The following is a 13,647-nucleotide window of genomic DNA, read 5'->3' as shown; positions in this document are numbered from 1 at the left end:
TTTATATGTACTTCTTAGTGTACTTTGACCATGTGTATCATTTCACATAGCAGTAGGCTTAGTCACAGAGCAATATAGCATTGAAACTGTCCTTCAGCTCAGCTTGTCCATGCCAACCAATGCATCCAGTTAAGCTAGTTCTATTTTGCATATATCCCTCTGAGTAAGGGGTTCCACAGACCCCTTGTTTAGTGGTACTGATCCATGGCATAAAAAAGGTTAGGAACCCCTGCTGTACATCAAGATCCCCTGTTGTTTATGATAACTTCCATTGTGATGAATATTCATTTTCCAGGTCCCGAGAGGCTTATTGCTAACCTCAGCTTTCCAGCACAGTGGCTTGGCCTTTCCAAAGGGTTGTTGATGATAAAGTTAAGTTTTGAATAAATATCCTTCGTTCATGGCAATGTAGAGTTATTCTGAAGCATGCAGCATTTCCCCAGTAGATTGCTTTAAGAATTTTAAAGACCATATAATATCGTAAGCAATTTTGACAAGTTTGTCCTTTTCTCCATAATGAGTTCTGTTGATCTATCTTACAGTTTGTGTTTTACATATACTGTTTGGCACAATAATGCAGCTAGTGGCACAATGGCAAAGCTAATTAAGCCATTACCCCACAATTCTATCAGCTGAGGTTCGATCCTGGCTTCCAGTTCTTCCTGTCATCGTTTTAGCCTCTCTTTTCCCCCCTACCCCCACACATGCTATATCCCAAATTGTTCATATTGATAGGCTAATTGACAGCTGTATGTTTCCACATGTGTGTTGATGAGTAGGATCTTAGGGGAGTTGGTAGGAATGTGGGTTAGGATAAGGTTTGTGTAAAAATGGGTGCTTAATAGTGAGTATGAGTTCAAAAGGCCAAAAGGCCTGTTACCATGCTGTATCATTCTGACTTTACTGCCAACCAGTAATTTGTTCACACTGATTTTGATAATATTGATTGTTCACTATGCAAAACTGCAAACACTGAAGATGTAATGTGGTAACCATCTGTTCAAATACTGTACTCTAGCACAGCTGAAGGCTTAGCCAGAGACAATGCGACTGATGTGAGTGGATGGCAAACATTCCTGCAGGCACTGGGCTATTTCCTCAAGATGTTTTTTGGATCTGCAGCACTTGGAACACTCACTGGTCTCATCTCTGCTTTGATATCTTTTCATTTGGTCTGAGAATATGGTCATTATAATTTTATATTTTCATCTTCAAAATGTTAAAAATATTCAGAGAAATAAATTTATAACAAATGTATATCTATAATAGATGTTCTTTGCAAGCAACCAATTAATTTCAAGGTAATTTTGACAGGATCTCAGGGAGCTGGCCTCTACTGACCTCTGAGTTCTATTCTAGAAAACTGACATAGGATTAATTAAAAGTTTGGCTAAAGTTACTTCTTTAAATCATTCACTGTGGGCTTTAATCAATTTTAAATGAGTCAAATGAAACCCTGTCTTAAAATGTTGCCGAGAAATTTTAATAAAATTTAAGTACACTTTTGGCACATTGGTGCAGCTAAGTGGCACAGTGGCATAGTAAATGAAGCCATTGTTTCACAGTTCCATCAGCTCAGGTTCAATCCTGACCTCTGGTGCTGTCTCTTCGGAGTTTACGTGTTCTCCCTGTCATAGTGTTGGTAACCCCTTTGCCCCCATTTCCCAAATTGTGCAGATTGGTAGCCTAATTGATTACTATAATAGAGAGTGTTGATAAGTGGTAGAATTCAGCAGAATTCATAGGAATGTGGGTTACAATTCAAATGGGGTGTGTGTGTGTGTGTGTGTGTGTGTGTGTGTGTGTGTGTGTGTGTGTGTGTGTGATCCTTCATGAATGATGCTGCTTTCCTGTGACAGCGCACCTTGCCAATGTGCTCATTGGTGGAAAGATCTTTACCCGTGATGGACTGGGCTTTATCCTCTACTTTTCATAGGGCTTTCCATTCACGAGCATTGGTCTTTCTACTCCAGGCCATATGTACTCTCCATCACACATCTTCAGAAGTTTTAGCATACGACAGTTGTGTCACCAGCAAACTTAAATATGGCATTAGAGCTGTGCTTAACCACACAGTCCTAAGTATAAAGTGAGTAGAGCAAGGGGGCTAAGCACACAGCCCTGTGGTGCAGCTGTCCTGATGGAGATTGTGGAGGAGATGTTGTTGTCATTCCAAACAGACTGTGGTCTGCAGCTGAGAAAATAAAGGATCCAGTTGCACAAGGAGGTATCGAGGCCCATGTCTTAAAGCTTACATTAGTTTTCAGGGAATAATATTATTGAATGTTCAGCTGTAGTTAATGCTGCTGCAATCATCTTCACTGCAGGATTGATCAAAAAACTTATAAAATGGCATCTGCTGTTGACCTGTTTTGATGGTAGGCAAATTCGAGTAGATACAAATTGCATGTCAGGCAGGAGTTAATATCTTTCAGTACCAACCTCTTTAGTTTACAGCCAGGTACCTCATCTGTGCAAATCAGTTGCCAAGAGTTTTTAACCAATACCTTTAACTTCTCACTTCCAGTGCCTAAGAAGAATGTGGTAACCTGTCTCACTAACTATCATGAACTCCCACAGCCCCAATGTCGTGAGACAATGTCCTTCATGAAGGTGCCTTCATATTTTGATGGTCAAAGTGAGCATAAAATGCATTAAGTTCACCTGTGATTGAAATTTTGTCACCTATGTCACTTCGTTTCATTTTGTAGGAGGGTAGTATTCAAGCCCTGCCACAGCCGTCAAGCATTCTTCATTGATTCTAGTTTGGTCTGTAACTGCCACTGCACATGAGTGGTTTTCCAGAGATCTTACTTGTACCTCGTGTACTTAACTTGTTCACCAGACTTGAACGCCACTGATCCAACCCTCAGCAGATTGTGGATCTCGTGGTCCATTCAGGGCTTCTGGTAAAGGAAGATTCTGAATGATTTTGTGGACGCACACTTGTCTATGACTTTTTTATGACAGCTGTGGTGTGTCCATCAGTGCACCGATTCAAAGCAATCCCATGGCCACTCACTCCTCCCACGACCACCTCTTGGAGACTTGCCCTTTAGCCTCTACCTGTATCCAGGTAGGAAACAGACAGCCAAGTGATCAGATTTCCCAAAATGTGGTTGAGGCGGAACGGTAGGCATTCCTAATCAGTATAGCAGTGGTTGGGTGTATTGGAAACACTGATGCTACAGGTGATATGTTGATAATAATTTGGCAGAGATTTCCTCAAACAAGCCTGATTGAAGTCCCTGGCAATGATTTTAAAGGCGTTGAGGTAGGCTGTCTCTTGTTTGCTGAAGGTAGCACTTAGTACCTTAGCACCTCAAGTGCCTGCTTAACATAGGCCTTTGGCGGTATGTAGCCTGCAGTCAGGATCACAGGGAAAAATTTTCTTGGTAAGTATAAAGGTCGGCACCTAATCATTAGATGTTCCAGGTTGTGGGAACAAGGGTGTGACAAGACCACTGCAATCGAACACCACATAATTTATCAAGAACACAAACTGCCACCTGTTGTCTTCTCCAGATGTGCGTTCAGTGTGTCCAGAAGCCCTTGGGTCTTAACAATGTATGCAGCATGTCCAGAGTGAGCCATGTCACTGTGAAACAGAGAGTGCAGCAATTCTCTCTGATACATCAACCTTGCTCTTAGGTTCTTTATCCAGCATCTTGTCAGCAGATGTACAGTCACTGGAAGATCAGATAGAGTAAGTTCTGTACCTTGGCATTTCAGTTTGGCTTGGAGTCCTCCCTTCCCCTCCGCCTTTCACCCATGGCGATGTACCTTCGTCTGGCTATCGGATGGCTGCTTACCTTTGTAGAGTTCAAAGAAAACCGTATCAGCTTTCACAGATTTCTTGGATCTCAAGCTGGGAAATCTATAGTGAATTTGTAATTTATAGTGAATAGTAGCAGTGCATTGAAATCAATGGGAGAATGATAAATTGACATTTTGTTGTGTGATTTTGAATGTTGGTGATAATGCTTCTTTTTGTGTTTTTTGGTTTTTATCTTATATTTTAGTAACTTTTTTTAAAACATTGCCTTGTTGATGTGAATGTTTCAAAATATAGAGGGAAACAAACATTCAATGGCACTGACAATTTTGCAAGCTGGTGAACCTGCAGGCTGCCAGTGTAGTTGTCCACTTGAGCTGAGAGAGGTCCTGAGCTGTACTGTGCTGTCCAGGTCCACCCTAATAGGTTGGCAGTCAGGCTCTATCCAGTGTCCTCACTAGAAACAATATCATGATCCAGAGGTGAACTGAAGCTTCCACTGTCGTCATACTCTCATTTGGTTTTAGATTGACAATTTCAGATGTGCAGAACTGAAAAATACAGTTTATAAGCTAGACTTGTTTTGTTTTGTGTTATATACAAGTGAACATTTTTTTCTTAATATACAAGTATTTACCTGCTAAAGCACATTGACCTCAGAAAAACACCGTCACTTGAATTTGGAATGATGATAATCTTTGCCTATCTTCCTTATGGCCTTGCAGAAGGCATAAAGCTATCAGGTAAGTGCTGTCTGTTTTATTCCTGTCTGGGGTATTTTCTTAATACTTGTACTATTGTCTTACATTATCCATATATTGTGAAGAGCAGATAAGCGTGTCCATTGCTTGACAATTTTAAATATGTACAGTGTATATAAGTACAAAATGATGATTAAAACACTATTTGAACTTGAAATCTAAAGTGAACATTTTGGTAAACATCCTCTATTTCACTACTTCCATTGTAAATTTTCCTGTTTATATGATATACCTGTTACATGTTTTCTATTCACCTCTGTGGTTATTTAGGAAATTATGTTCTTTATCTATCTGCAAGTCATCCAGCTGAGTTGAGGAGGCAGCCATAAGCTACATGGGATATTTACAACTTTGGTGAAAGACAATACAGGTTGAATCACTCTAGTTCAGTACCATTGAGACCTGAATAGATCACAGAAGTTATTCCCTGATCATCTTCCTCTGAAGAGGAGATCTGTTTCTTTCTAAGTTTAGACCATCTCGAGATTGTGTAAAGTTTCCAAAGTCAGGAAAGCTTTTGGCTGAAGTTGCAAAAGCTGCACTGGTTGATTAATCAGTTACAAGTTGTTACAGATCTCAGTTAATTTTAGATTTTAATTAGACCTTAGAGTTAGTTAATTAGTAGATCTGCATGACAAATTCAGAGCATGCCAGAACACAGAATGCCAGACCAGAGAGTGTCAACTTGAATCTGTAAAGGGCTTGCAGAGTGACGTACACTTGCACTAACATGTTACTGCAGTTTATTAAACCAGCATTCTACATAACAATCAATATGGGAAGGCTAAGAAGTTGCCGTGAAATCCCTTAGCTCGTGCACTAAATATGATACTTCAATGGCAAGTAACCTACTGTGATTTCAAACAAATTCTGTGCACATTGCCCTAGTAGGTTTTCAGTAAGTACAGCTGTTACTAAAGCCTAACCTTATTGGGAAGAATGGCCTTAAAATATCTGTGACTTATTGGACAAAGTAAACCTAAAATACTGTGTTTTATTTGTAATAATAATTTGTAAAAATCAATAGTTGTATTCATTTACTTGGACTATGGGAGAAACAGCTTAAACCAAGTAATCACTTTCATCCTTTGGAAACATTTTGGATCTTGTCCATTGTGCTGAAAATAAGCTGCTTTCTGCCATCAGCCATTGTTCTCCAGAAAGTGAGAAGGGATTGGCCAGAAGAGGTCTAAGTAACCTGAGAGATCTCAAGGTTGGTGGGGTGCTTTGTTTTCTTCCTGGTCACAACCCTGCGTGCAGCAAAACTAGGTGCAGATTGCTTTGTTTCCATTGACTGCCCAACACCACCAGAGAATACCCAGACTACCCAGAGAATCAGAGGCAATTTTTAATGTCCAGCATGTTTCCCACTGTCTGATGGCCGCTGGCCCATGACATGGATTTGAATGTGCCAGCTTTTCTGTCCACTGTGCCTTCCATGGCTGCCACGGTCTTCATCTGGAACAGTGTAGTTTAATGTGTGGCCAAGATATTACAGTCGCAACCTTTCTTCAAAAGCATGAGGATGTTGGAAATGAGCAACTTTGAAGCAAGGTAAAAGTTTGGCAGATAATTTGTACCTAGTCATACAGTCTATAGCAGGGGTTCCCAACCTGGGGTGCGACAAACAGTGGCTTGTGTGCTTGAGTGACAAGTCATGAGTCATCACTCAGCCAGCTGCCAGTGTACCTTGAGAAGTGGTAGTAATGTTTGTCCCAAGCACACTCCAGTCTCCCGCTGCCTAAGTCAGCGTTGAGGATTCTCATCAGTGTATCCTGGGAAGTTACACCTCAGAGTTGATGAGTCCCATCAGTGTTACCTGGGAGATACACCTGAGAGTTGAGGAGTCTCATCAATTTACTGTTTACAAATTTTTCTGAATAAATTAGAATCTAATTGCTCAATTTATACTTGCATTTTAAGCACTGAGTTAAAAGCTTATTTTTTTTAAGTTCAATTTGTTCACCCGCAGTATTGTATGTGATTCAATAATTAGAAATTAGACTTCTTCATCTTCAAATGTGATATTACTTTTGTAGGGGGTGCGAACATTAATCAGTCATTTCCTAGGGGTGTGGGGCATAGAACAGGTTGGGAACCACTGGTCTACAGATATCTGTATGGATCAAATATAAATTTCATTCATTTCTTTTCACTTCCACATGAAATATCAATATTTTACCCTAATATCTTGAAATCAATAGTTCTTTACAATTTCCAAGCTCCACTATGATAATTAATTCAAATTTGGAAGATTGATATACTTTGGCAGCAATTTTACTTCAATTAAGTTGGTGTAATTGAAAAGATTTCAACTAATTCTTGCTACTACATCACTTATCGCTGTGAAGCCCATAACAGCAGAGTAGATTTAATCAGCATTTCCCCCATCTTTATGTTTAAAAATATTAAAGTAGCACTAGTACAAAAAGTAAGTAACTATCATTGTAGCTAAAGCCAATCTTCTTTACTAATGTTAATTGATAACTATTGGAGGAGAGAAGAGGCTGTTCTCCATGACCCTTCTGGTCGAAAAGGTGCCAAGCTGCAATGTCTGGCAAGGCTGTGGCTCAGACTTTGTTTATTTCATGGGGAATGTTTAGGGGTCAGTTTAAGGTTTAGAGATAGGGGTGAAGGAAGTTAGAGGTCAGAGGCAGTCAGAGGCAGGAACTGGAATCGAGGCTGGTGCAGTAGAAGGCCAGTGATTCCTGTCTGGTTGGTAGGCACTGAGGACAAAGGCCTGCATTTCCCATGGTCAATTACCAATGTCAGCAGGCCCTGTGAGCAAGGGCTGGTGACATCCCCAGGTCAGCGAACTTTGTCTTTGCTGTTTGGAAGCCTTAACCAGAGACTTGGCTGGCTGGTTGCGCAGTGACATCAGTGCCGGACTCCGGAGCGAAGGTTCCCGCATTTGAATCCAGTCGGGCCACTCCCGGACACGCTTTCCATCCATGCTGGGTTGAGTGTCAAGCTCACAACTCGGCCTCATAAAAAATCAACAACTGCACTGTGAGAAGGACATGGGGGGACCGCTCACAGAATCTTTTCTCCGAGACACTTGGAAAAAAAAGTGGTCGCCAAGGCTCTGGCAGAGTATGGCACACAAAAAAAGACAGAGACCATGATTGATTTCAAAACTATTGCTAGATGGTACATCCTCTGATTTCAAGATATTAGGGCAATTGTATGAGAAAGCGTGTGCAAAATTTACAGGGACATGCATGTATTTTTCTGTATTTATGTTTCTCTATTTTTATTGAATGTTGTTGCATGCTTCTAGCTCACAATGGAAAAAGTAGTTACACAACAATGAAAATAAACAAATTAGATAAAATGGCATCTTATGTTTTTCATATTTTCATTTCTGGTTTTTCCTTTCAACATTTTTACAATGTTGCCTTTTAGGTTTTTGACTTAATGAGGATCTTTAATTTAGTAATGTTTGCAATTGTGGATGGATATTGTGCATATAAAGGAAACCATTTCTAACATGCCTTGATAGGAATTTCAGCTACTTTAATCATATGTTACAAGAATAGTGAAGAAATAATTGTTCTGAGATGTACTTTAGACTGTGTCATAAATTCCACTTGTTAAGAGTATAAAACTCTTAAATCAAATAATTAGCCAAATTCATTAATTTGGCCCAACTACAAAATCAGTCGGCTTATTTTTAAAGGCATGCAACAGATACTTAAATCTCCAGTTTTTAACAGTAAGCAAGTTCTACATACAAATTTAACTAGTTATATTTAATTTTAGCCACAAACATCAATCATAAATATGTAATTGTCATTTTAAGAGATTTTTGATGCATTCAACTTCTCTTGTCTGTTTGTTTGTTCTATGTTTACAGGAATCATGGCTATTCTGTTTTCTGGAATAGTGATGTCACACTATGCTCACCATAATCTTTCTCCAGTTACTCAAATCCTTATGCAGCAGACATTACGCACAGTCGCTTTTATGTGTGGTATGTACTCTTTTAGGGGTGGGATTAGGTCAAGGTTCGTAGCTTTCTCATAAAAAATTGTGGAAGCTACAATTTGAAAAATTAAGCCAAATCTGAACTAAAAACCAAGTGCTAAAAAATTGAGCAGATCGGCAGCAACATTCTGTGGTAAAAGACAGAAATAACATTTCAAGTCAAAGAACCAACAGAAAAAGCATATTAACTGGGCCTAATAAAATTCGTGAAATGGCATGCCCGTGCTCACATTCTGAGATGCTTTTATAAAGTGAAGAATAATTTGAAGTGAATAACACTCAACAGTCTACCTTTTTTGTGGATTGATCATTTGAAACAATAAAAGCCATCCTCCGTTGGGGAGAAAATATCACAGTATGAATTCTCAAACCAAGTTTTGTAACGAGAATGAAAGCAGAAATAACATGCAAGTAATTTCTTAAGTGTACCTAATTAAAATGCAGAAATCTGAGGTATAGATATCAGTATTTCCCCATCCCAGTTTCACTCTGCCTCCTCTTCAAGCTGCCTATCACCTCCCTCATGGTTCTGCCTCCTTCTACTAGCCATTGTGCTTTCCCCTTACATTTTCACCTTTCCTGCCTATCCCCTCCTTGCTTTCCCTCCCCCACACCTTGATCTTTCCCCTTACTGGTTTTTCACCTGCACAAACCAGCCTTCTCCTTTCCCCCCCCCCCCACCTCCCTTATAGGGCCCCTGCCCCTCCTCCTTCAGTCCTGACGAAGGGTCTCGGCCCAAAACGTTGACTGTTCCTTTCCACGGATGCTGTCTGACCTGCTGAGTTCCTCCAACATGTTGTGCATGTTGCTTTGACCTCAGCATCTGCAGAGTATTTTGTGTTTAATCTCCTTGATTTATGGTTGTTAGGGATCACTATTTGAAGAGTGAACAGCATAATTATAAATTAGTTAAAATGAGAACCAGTCTTCAGGAAATAAAGCCTGTGTCCAGTTTATCTTCCAACTGATGCTTGTGGCTAGAGAAACCAATCATTAGGTGTGGCACTTTGTCTGCTCTGTTGAAATTGCACAGGGAAGGACAATAGATGAATATTCATGCTTTTAGCGCATTGCTAGAGGTCCTACTCCCTGGGATGAGGCCCCAAATGTGACAGTCTGAAACTGCAAAGCAGAAGCTGTAACTGCAGAAATCTTTATTCACACAGCAAACCTCTAGGAGAGAGGGAAATCCAAGAGAATTTTATTCTCCTGACAGTGTTTTATACTTAAACACAAAGATAACAATAAACGATTAACTGCAATTTCAATTGCTATAATCACCTACTTAACATTTTGAATATAGTCAGAATTACATACTTATAATGGTAACACATCCCAACTAGTGGATCTATTTGAATATTTAATACTCAAAGCCAGACACCAAAATATACCCCTTTTGTTACAGTGTTGAAGGATGGAGCCATGAATAAACAATTAACCAGAAGGTGAAGTGAAAAGCAGATCTGCCCTGAATTGTCTGATGTTGCAGTGATACATATTCAACAAAGTGCTAATAGCAGCAACATTCATTTGTTTTCTTTCCCTATGTAGTTTCAGTGAAACAGAGAATGTGCCACATGCGATGGGTTTCACAAGCCACAAGAGTATCAATTGGAAGTTAAATTGTTAAATTGTGGAAGTTAATTGGAGACCTGTTCTCATTTTGGTTAATCAATGATTATGCTATCCCTAATTTTATAACACTGGAATGATCCCTAACAATGATAGCTGTTCAGAAAATGCAATTCAAGTAAATTTTGGATTCTGCAAAATTTCAAATTTAAGTTTCCACAAAATGTCCTGTAGCTATAAAGTCTTCATTTTACATTTTGATGTCTAGCTTATGATGTTTAATTGTTATTAATACTTGGAGCACACAATTTATAAAGGATTTTGAAGGGAGAGCAGCACAGAATAATTTGTGGACTCCAAAATTAAATTATAAGGAAAGGTATCTAAGTTACACTTGTATTTACTGTGATTGAAAAGATTAAGGATAAAAATAGTCTAGATTTTAAAAGGAACTTGGCAAAAGTTTCATAAAGTAATTTGGTCTAGTGAAGGTTAACTGGAATGAAGTTAGAAAACACTTCTACACAAAATGATGGTAGTTTGAAATCTGCAGCTCACTCTTTATGTTCACTTTAAAATCCAAAGATTTTAAGCAACTAAAGATTGTCAGGACAAATTTGAGGAGCAAAATGCCTTGTTTCTGTATTAGTATTCTAAAGAGGAATGCTGTTCTGTCCTTCTGGAACTAAAGGAAAATATGCAATGCCGTTACCTGGCTTCCAAATTGGTATAAGATTCTTTTTTATAATATTTTAAAACCAGCAACTCTTAATTTATTTTCACAGAGACGTGTGTGTTTGCTTATATTGGGCTGGCAATATTCAGCTTTCCTCACAAGTTTGAAATCTCCTTTGTTATCTGGTGCATTGTGAGTAGAAACACTACATCATCTCTTGATAAGTTGATCTTAAATTTAGTGCAATTTCTTATTGACTGATGGAATACTTGAATAGAAAGTAATTGTTACGAATATGGGCTGTAGTAAAAACGTGCTAAAGGCACAACACAAAGTAAATTAAACGGTCTGAGTAATTCAGAGTAAATGTGATATACTGGACCCTAACTGTCTAATCCATTGATAAGTGCGACTTATTTGCTATATTAACAAAGTAATTGTGCCATAAAAATTAGATGTTAGCTTTGAAAAGAGTCCTGAAATAAGCTTTCTCATAGCTAATCATTCATTGACTTTCCATACTATGACAGTGTTCAGTTTTTCGAAACACTTGTAGCCAATTATGTTCTATTTTTGCTGTATTACCCTTTACTTAATCAATTATAGGCCACAAATATTTTGACACATTCTGTTTCCAAAGATGTTTCAATATATTAAAATTAATTACTTTATTGTCACTTCCCAAACCTAAGTATTGCAAGATAAGCATTTTGATGAAAGACTTTTCATTTGTTACAAAAAACTTTACAATGAAGTGTTATCTTAATTCTATTTTACAAAATAAATATTCTAAATGCAAAGTCAGAAGTGAAGTAGGCCTGTCAATTCCTCAGACATGAAGATGATAGAAATCAGCCCATAAATCCTTTTATTGAACAAAAATTGATACTAATTTAAGCAAATTGTCACACTTGTGCCTTTGAGTCAGGTGATTGTGATTCAAGGTCTTCTCCAGAAATTTGGGCTCAATTTTCAATAATATTTAATTGCATAAACACTGTAGTATGCTACTACAGTGATATCTTTTTACAAAACAAAAATCAACTATTGTCTGTACAGCAAAATACTCCAAGCATTTTATAAGAAAGTAACAATTCAAATATCCGAGATTAGACAGTAATAATCCTATATATGAGGTGTGTTTGATAAGTTTGTGGCTTAAGGTAGATGGAGTCAATTTTAGAGAACCTAGCACATTTATTTTCCTGCATTTACACACTTAGTCCAGCGGTCGTAGAGCATACGGATCCCTTCTTTGTAGAAGTCGGTGTCTTGGATCTCTAGAAGTAATCCATAGTGTGGGATGATTGATAAGTTTGTGGCCTAAGATAGAAGGAGATGAGTTATTAACTTCAAACTTTCTGCATTTTCACACAAAGAGTTTACCTGCATGTGTATGTAACGAGAGCTGTATAACTCATCTCCCTCTACCTTAGGCCACAAACTTATCAATCACCCCTCGTGTTTATGAGTAGTTCCTGTTTGCTTTTAGAACAGTACAACATAGAAATAGGCTTTTCTGTCGACTAGTCTGTGTTGGTCATGTACGCATTTACTCTAATGGCATTATTATCCTCCCATATTCGCGTCACCATCTTCCCCTCCCTGGCTCACCCTCCCCATTCTATAATTCCTCTGCACACCAGGGGTTATTTGCAGAGACCAATTAACTAATCAACATACCTTTGGGATGTGGGAGAAACCAGAGTACCCGCACTAACTCACATGAGCAGAGGGAGAGCATGCAACCACCAAACAGATAGTACTGGAGGTCAGTATGGAACCAGAGCCATGAAGCAGCTGTACTGTCAGTGTTGCAGTAGAGTCACTGACTGCATCCACTGTCATTCTGTATCTTCTCAGCATCTCAGTTTGCCACTGCTAATCTTAAACAACTTGAACGAAAAACCGAAGAAAAAATTGCTATGTATGGATTACTATAGTGATTGAATGAGAAACAGCTAACAAGGGACTGATATGATATCCTAATGGATAAGTTTCTGATAACAGCAGGAAGTTAATGGAGCATATAATCCCACTGTATAATCACCAAAGATGTCTGTTTAGCTTTATATAGTAATGCATCAAGTCCACAATAAAAAGAACAAGCAGAATACTGTACTTGAGTTCAGAATCAAAACCAACTTCACTTGCATGTGTAGTGAAATTTGTTTTTTAGCAGCAGTACAGTTCAATACATAATTTAAAAACTGTAAATTACAATAAGAAATATATAGGTTCAACAGGATCCAATTACCAAATATACATCATTACTTGCCTCCTTATACACATCCCTGAAAACGACCAAAATGCTACTCCTGCCTACTCACCTCCTCCCTCACCTCCATTCAGGGCCCGTAACAGTTCCTCCAGTGAGGTAACACTTCACCTGTGAATCTGTTGGGGGTTATCTGTTGTATCCGGTGCTAACAATGCAGCCTCCTTACATTGGTGTGACCCAAAATTGGGGGACTGCTTTGTTGAGCTTCTCTGCTCCATCTGCAATAAGCAGTATTTCCTGGTGGATAACGATTTTACTTCCTATCCCCATTCTCTTTCTGACATGTCAGTGCATCGCCTGCTCTTCTGCCATAATAAGGCTACTCCCAGGGTGGAGGAACAACATCTCATATTCCAACTGGGTAGCCTATAACCTGATGATATGAGCATCAACTTCCCCTCTCCCTCTCCTCTTCTTCTATTCCCCACTCTGACCACTTACCTCTTCTCACCTGCCACTCTCCTCTCCTATCGGATTCCTCCTTCTCCAGTCCATTACCATTTCCACATCCTTGGCTTCACCTATCACCTTCTAGGTAGTTCTCCTTCCCTTCCCCCAACCTTTGTATTGTGGCATCTTCCCCTTTTTTAGAAAT

At 38.9% G+C, this 13,647-nt stretch overlaps 1 protein-coding gene across 1 annotated transcript in view; it reads left to right on the top strand.

Moving 5' to 3' along the window:
• The window catches only part of slc9a8 (solute carrier family 9 member 8), a 91,270-nt gene that overhangs the window by 67,335 nt on the left and 10,288 nt on the right, over positions 1-13,647 (top strand). Inside the window, exons 9-12 of the mRNA XM_059980518.1 lie at positions 1,019-1,157; positions 4,413-4,518; positions 8,393-8,509; positions 10,881-10,963. Coding sequence (XP_059836501.1) covers positions 1,019-1,157; positions 4,413-4,518; positions 8,393-8,509; positions 10,881-10,963 — 445 coding nt within the window. The remainder of the gene's footprint in view (positions 1-1,018; positions 1,158-4,412; positions 4,519-8,392; positions 8,510-10,880; positions 10,964-13,647) is intronic.

Source organism: Hypanus sabinus, chromosome 9, assembly GCF_030144855.1.
Source record: "Hypanus sabinus isolate sHypSab1 chromosome 9, sHypSab1.hap1, whole genome shotgun sequence".
NCBI classification, from domain to species: Eukaryota; Metazoa; Chordata; class Chondrichthyes; order Myliobatiformes; family Dasyatidae; genus Hypanus; species Hypanus sabinus.
Note: the sequence above shows the minus strand (reverse complement) of the source record. Positions and strands in the feature narration are given on the sequence as shown.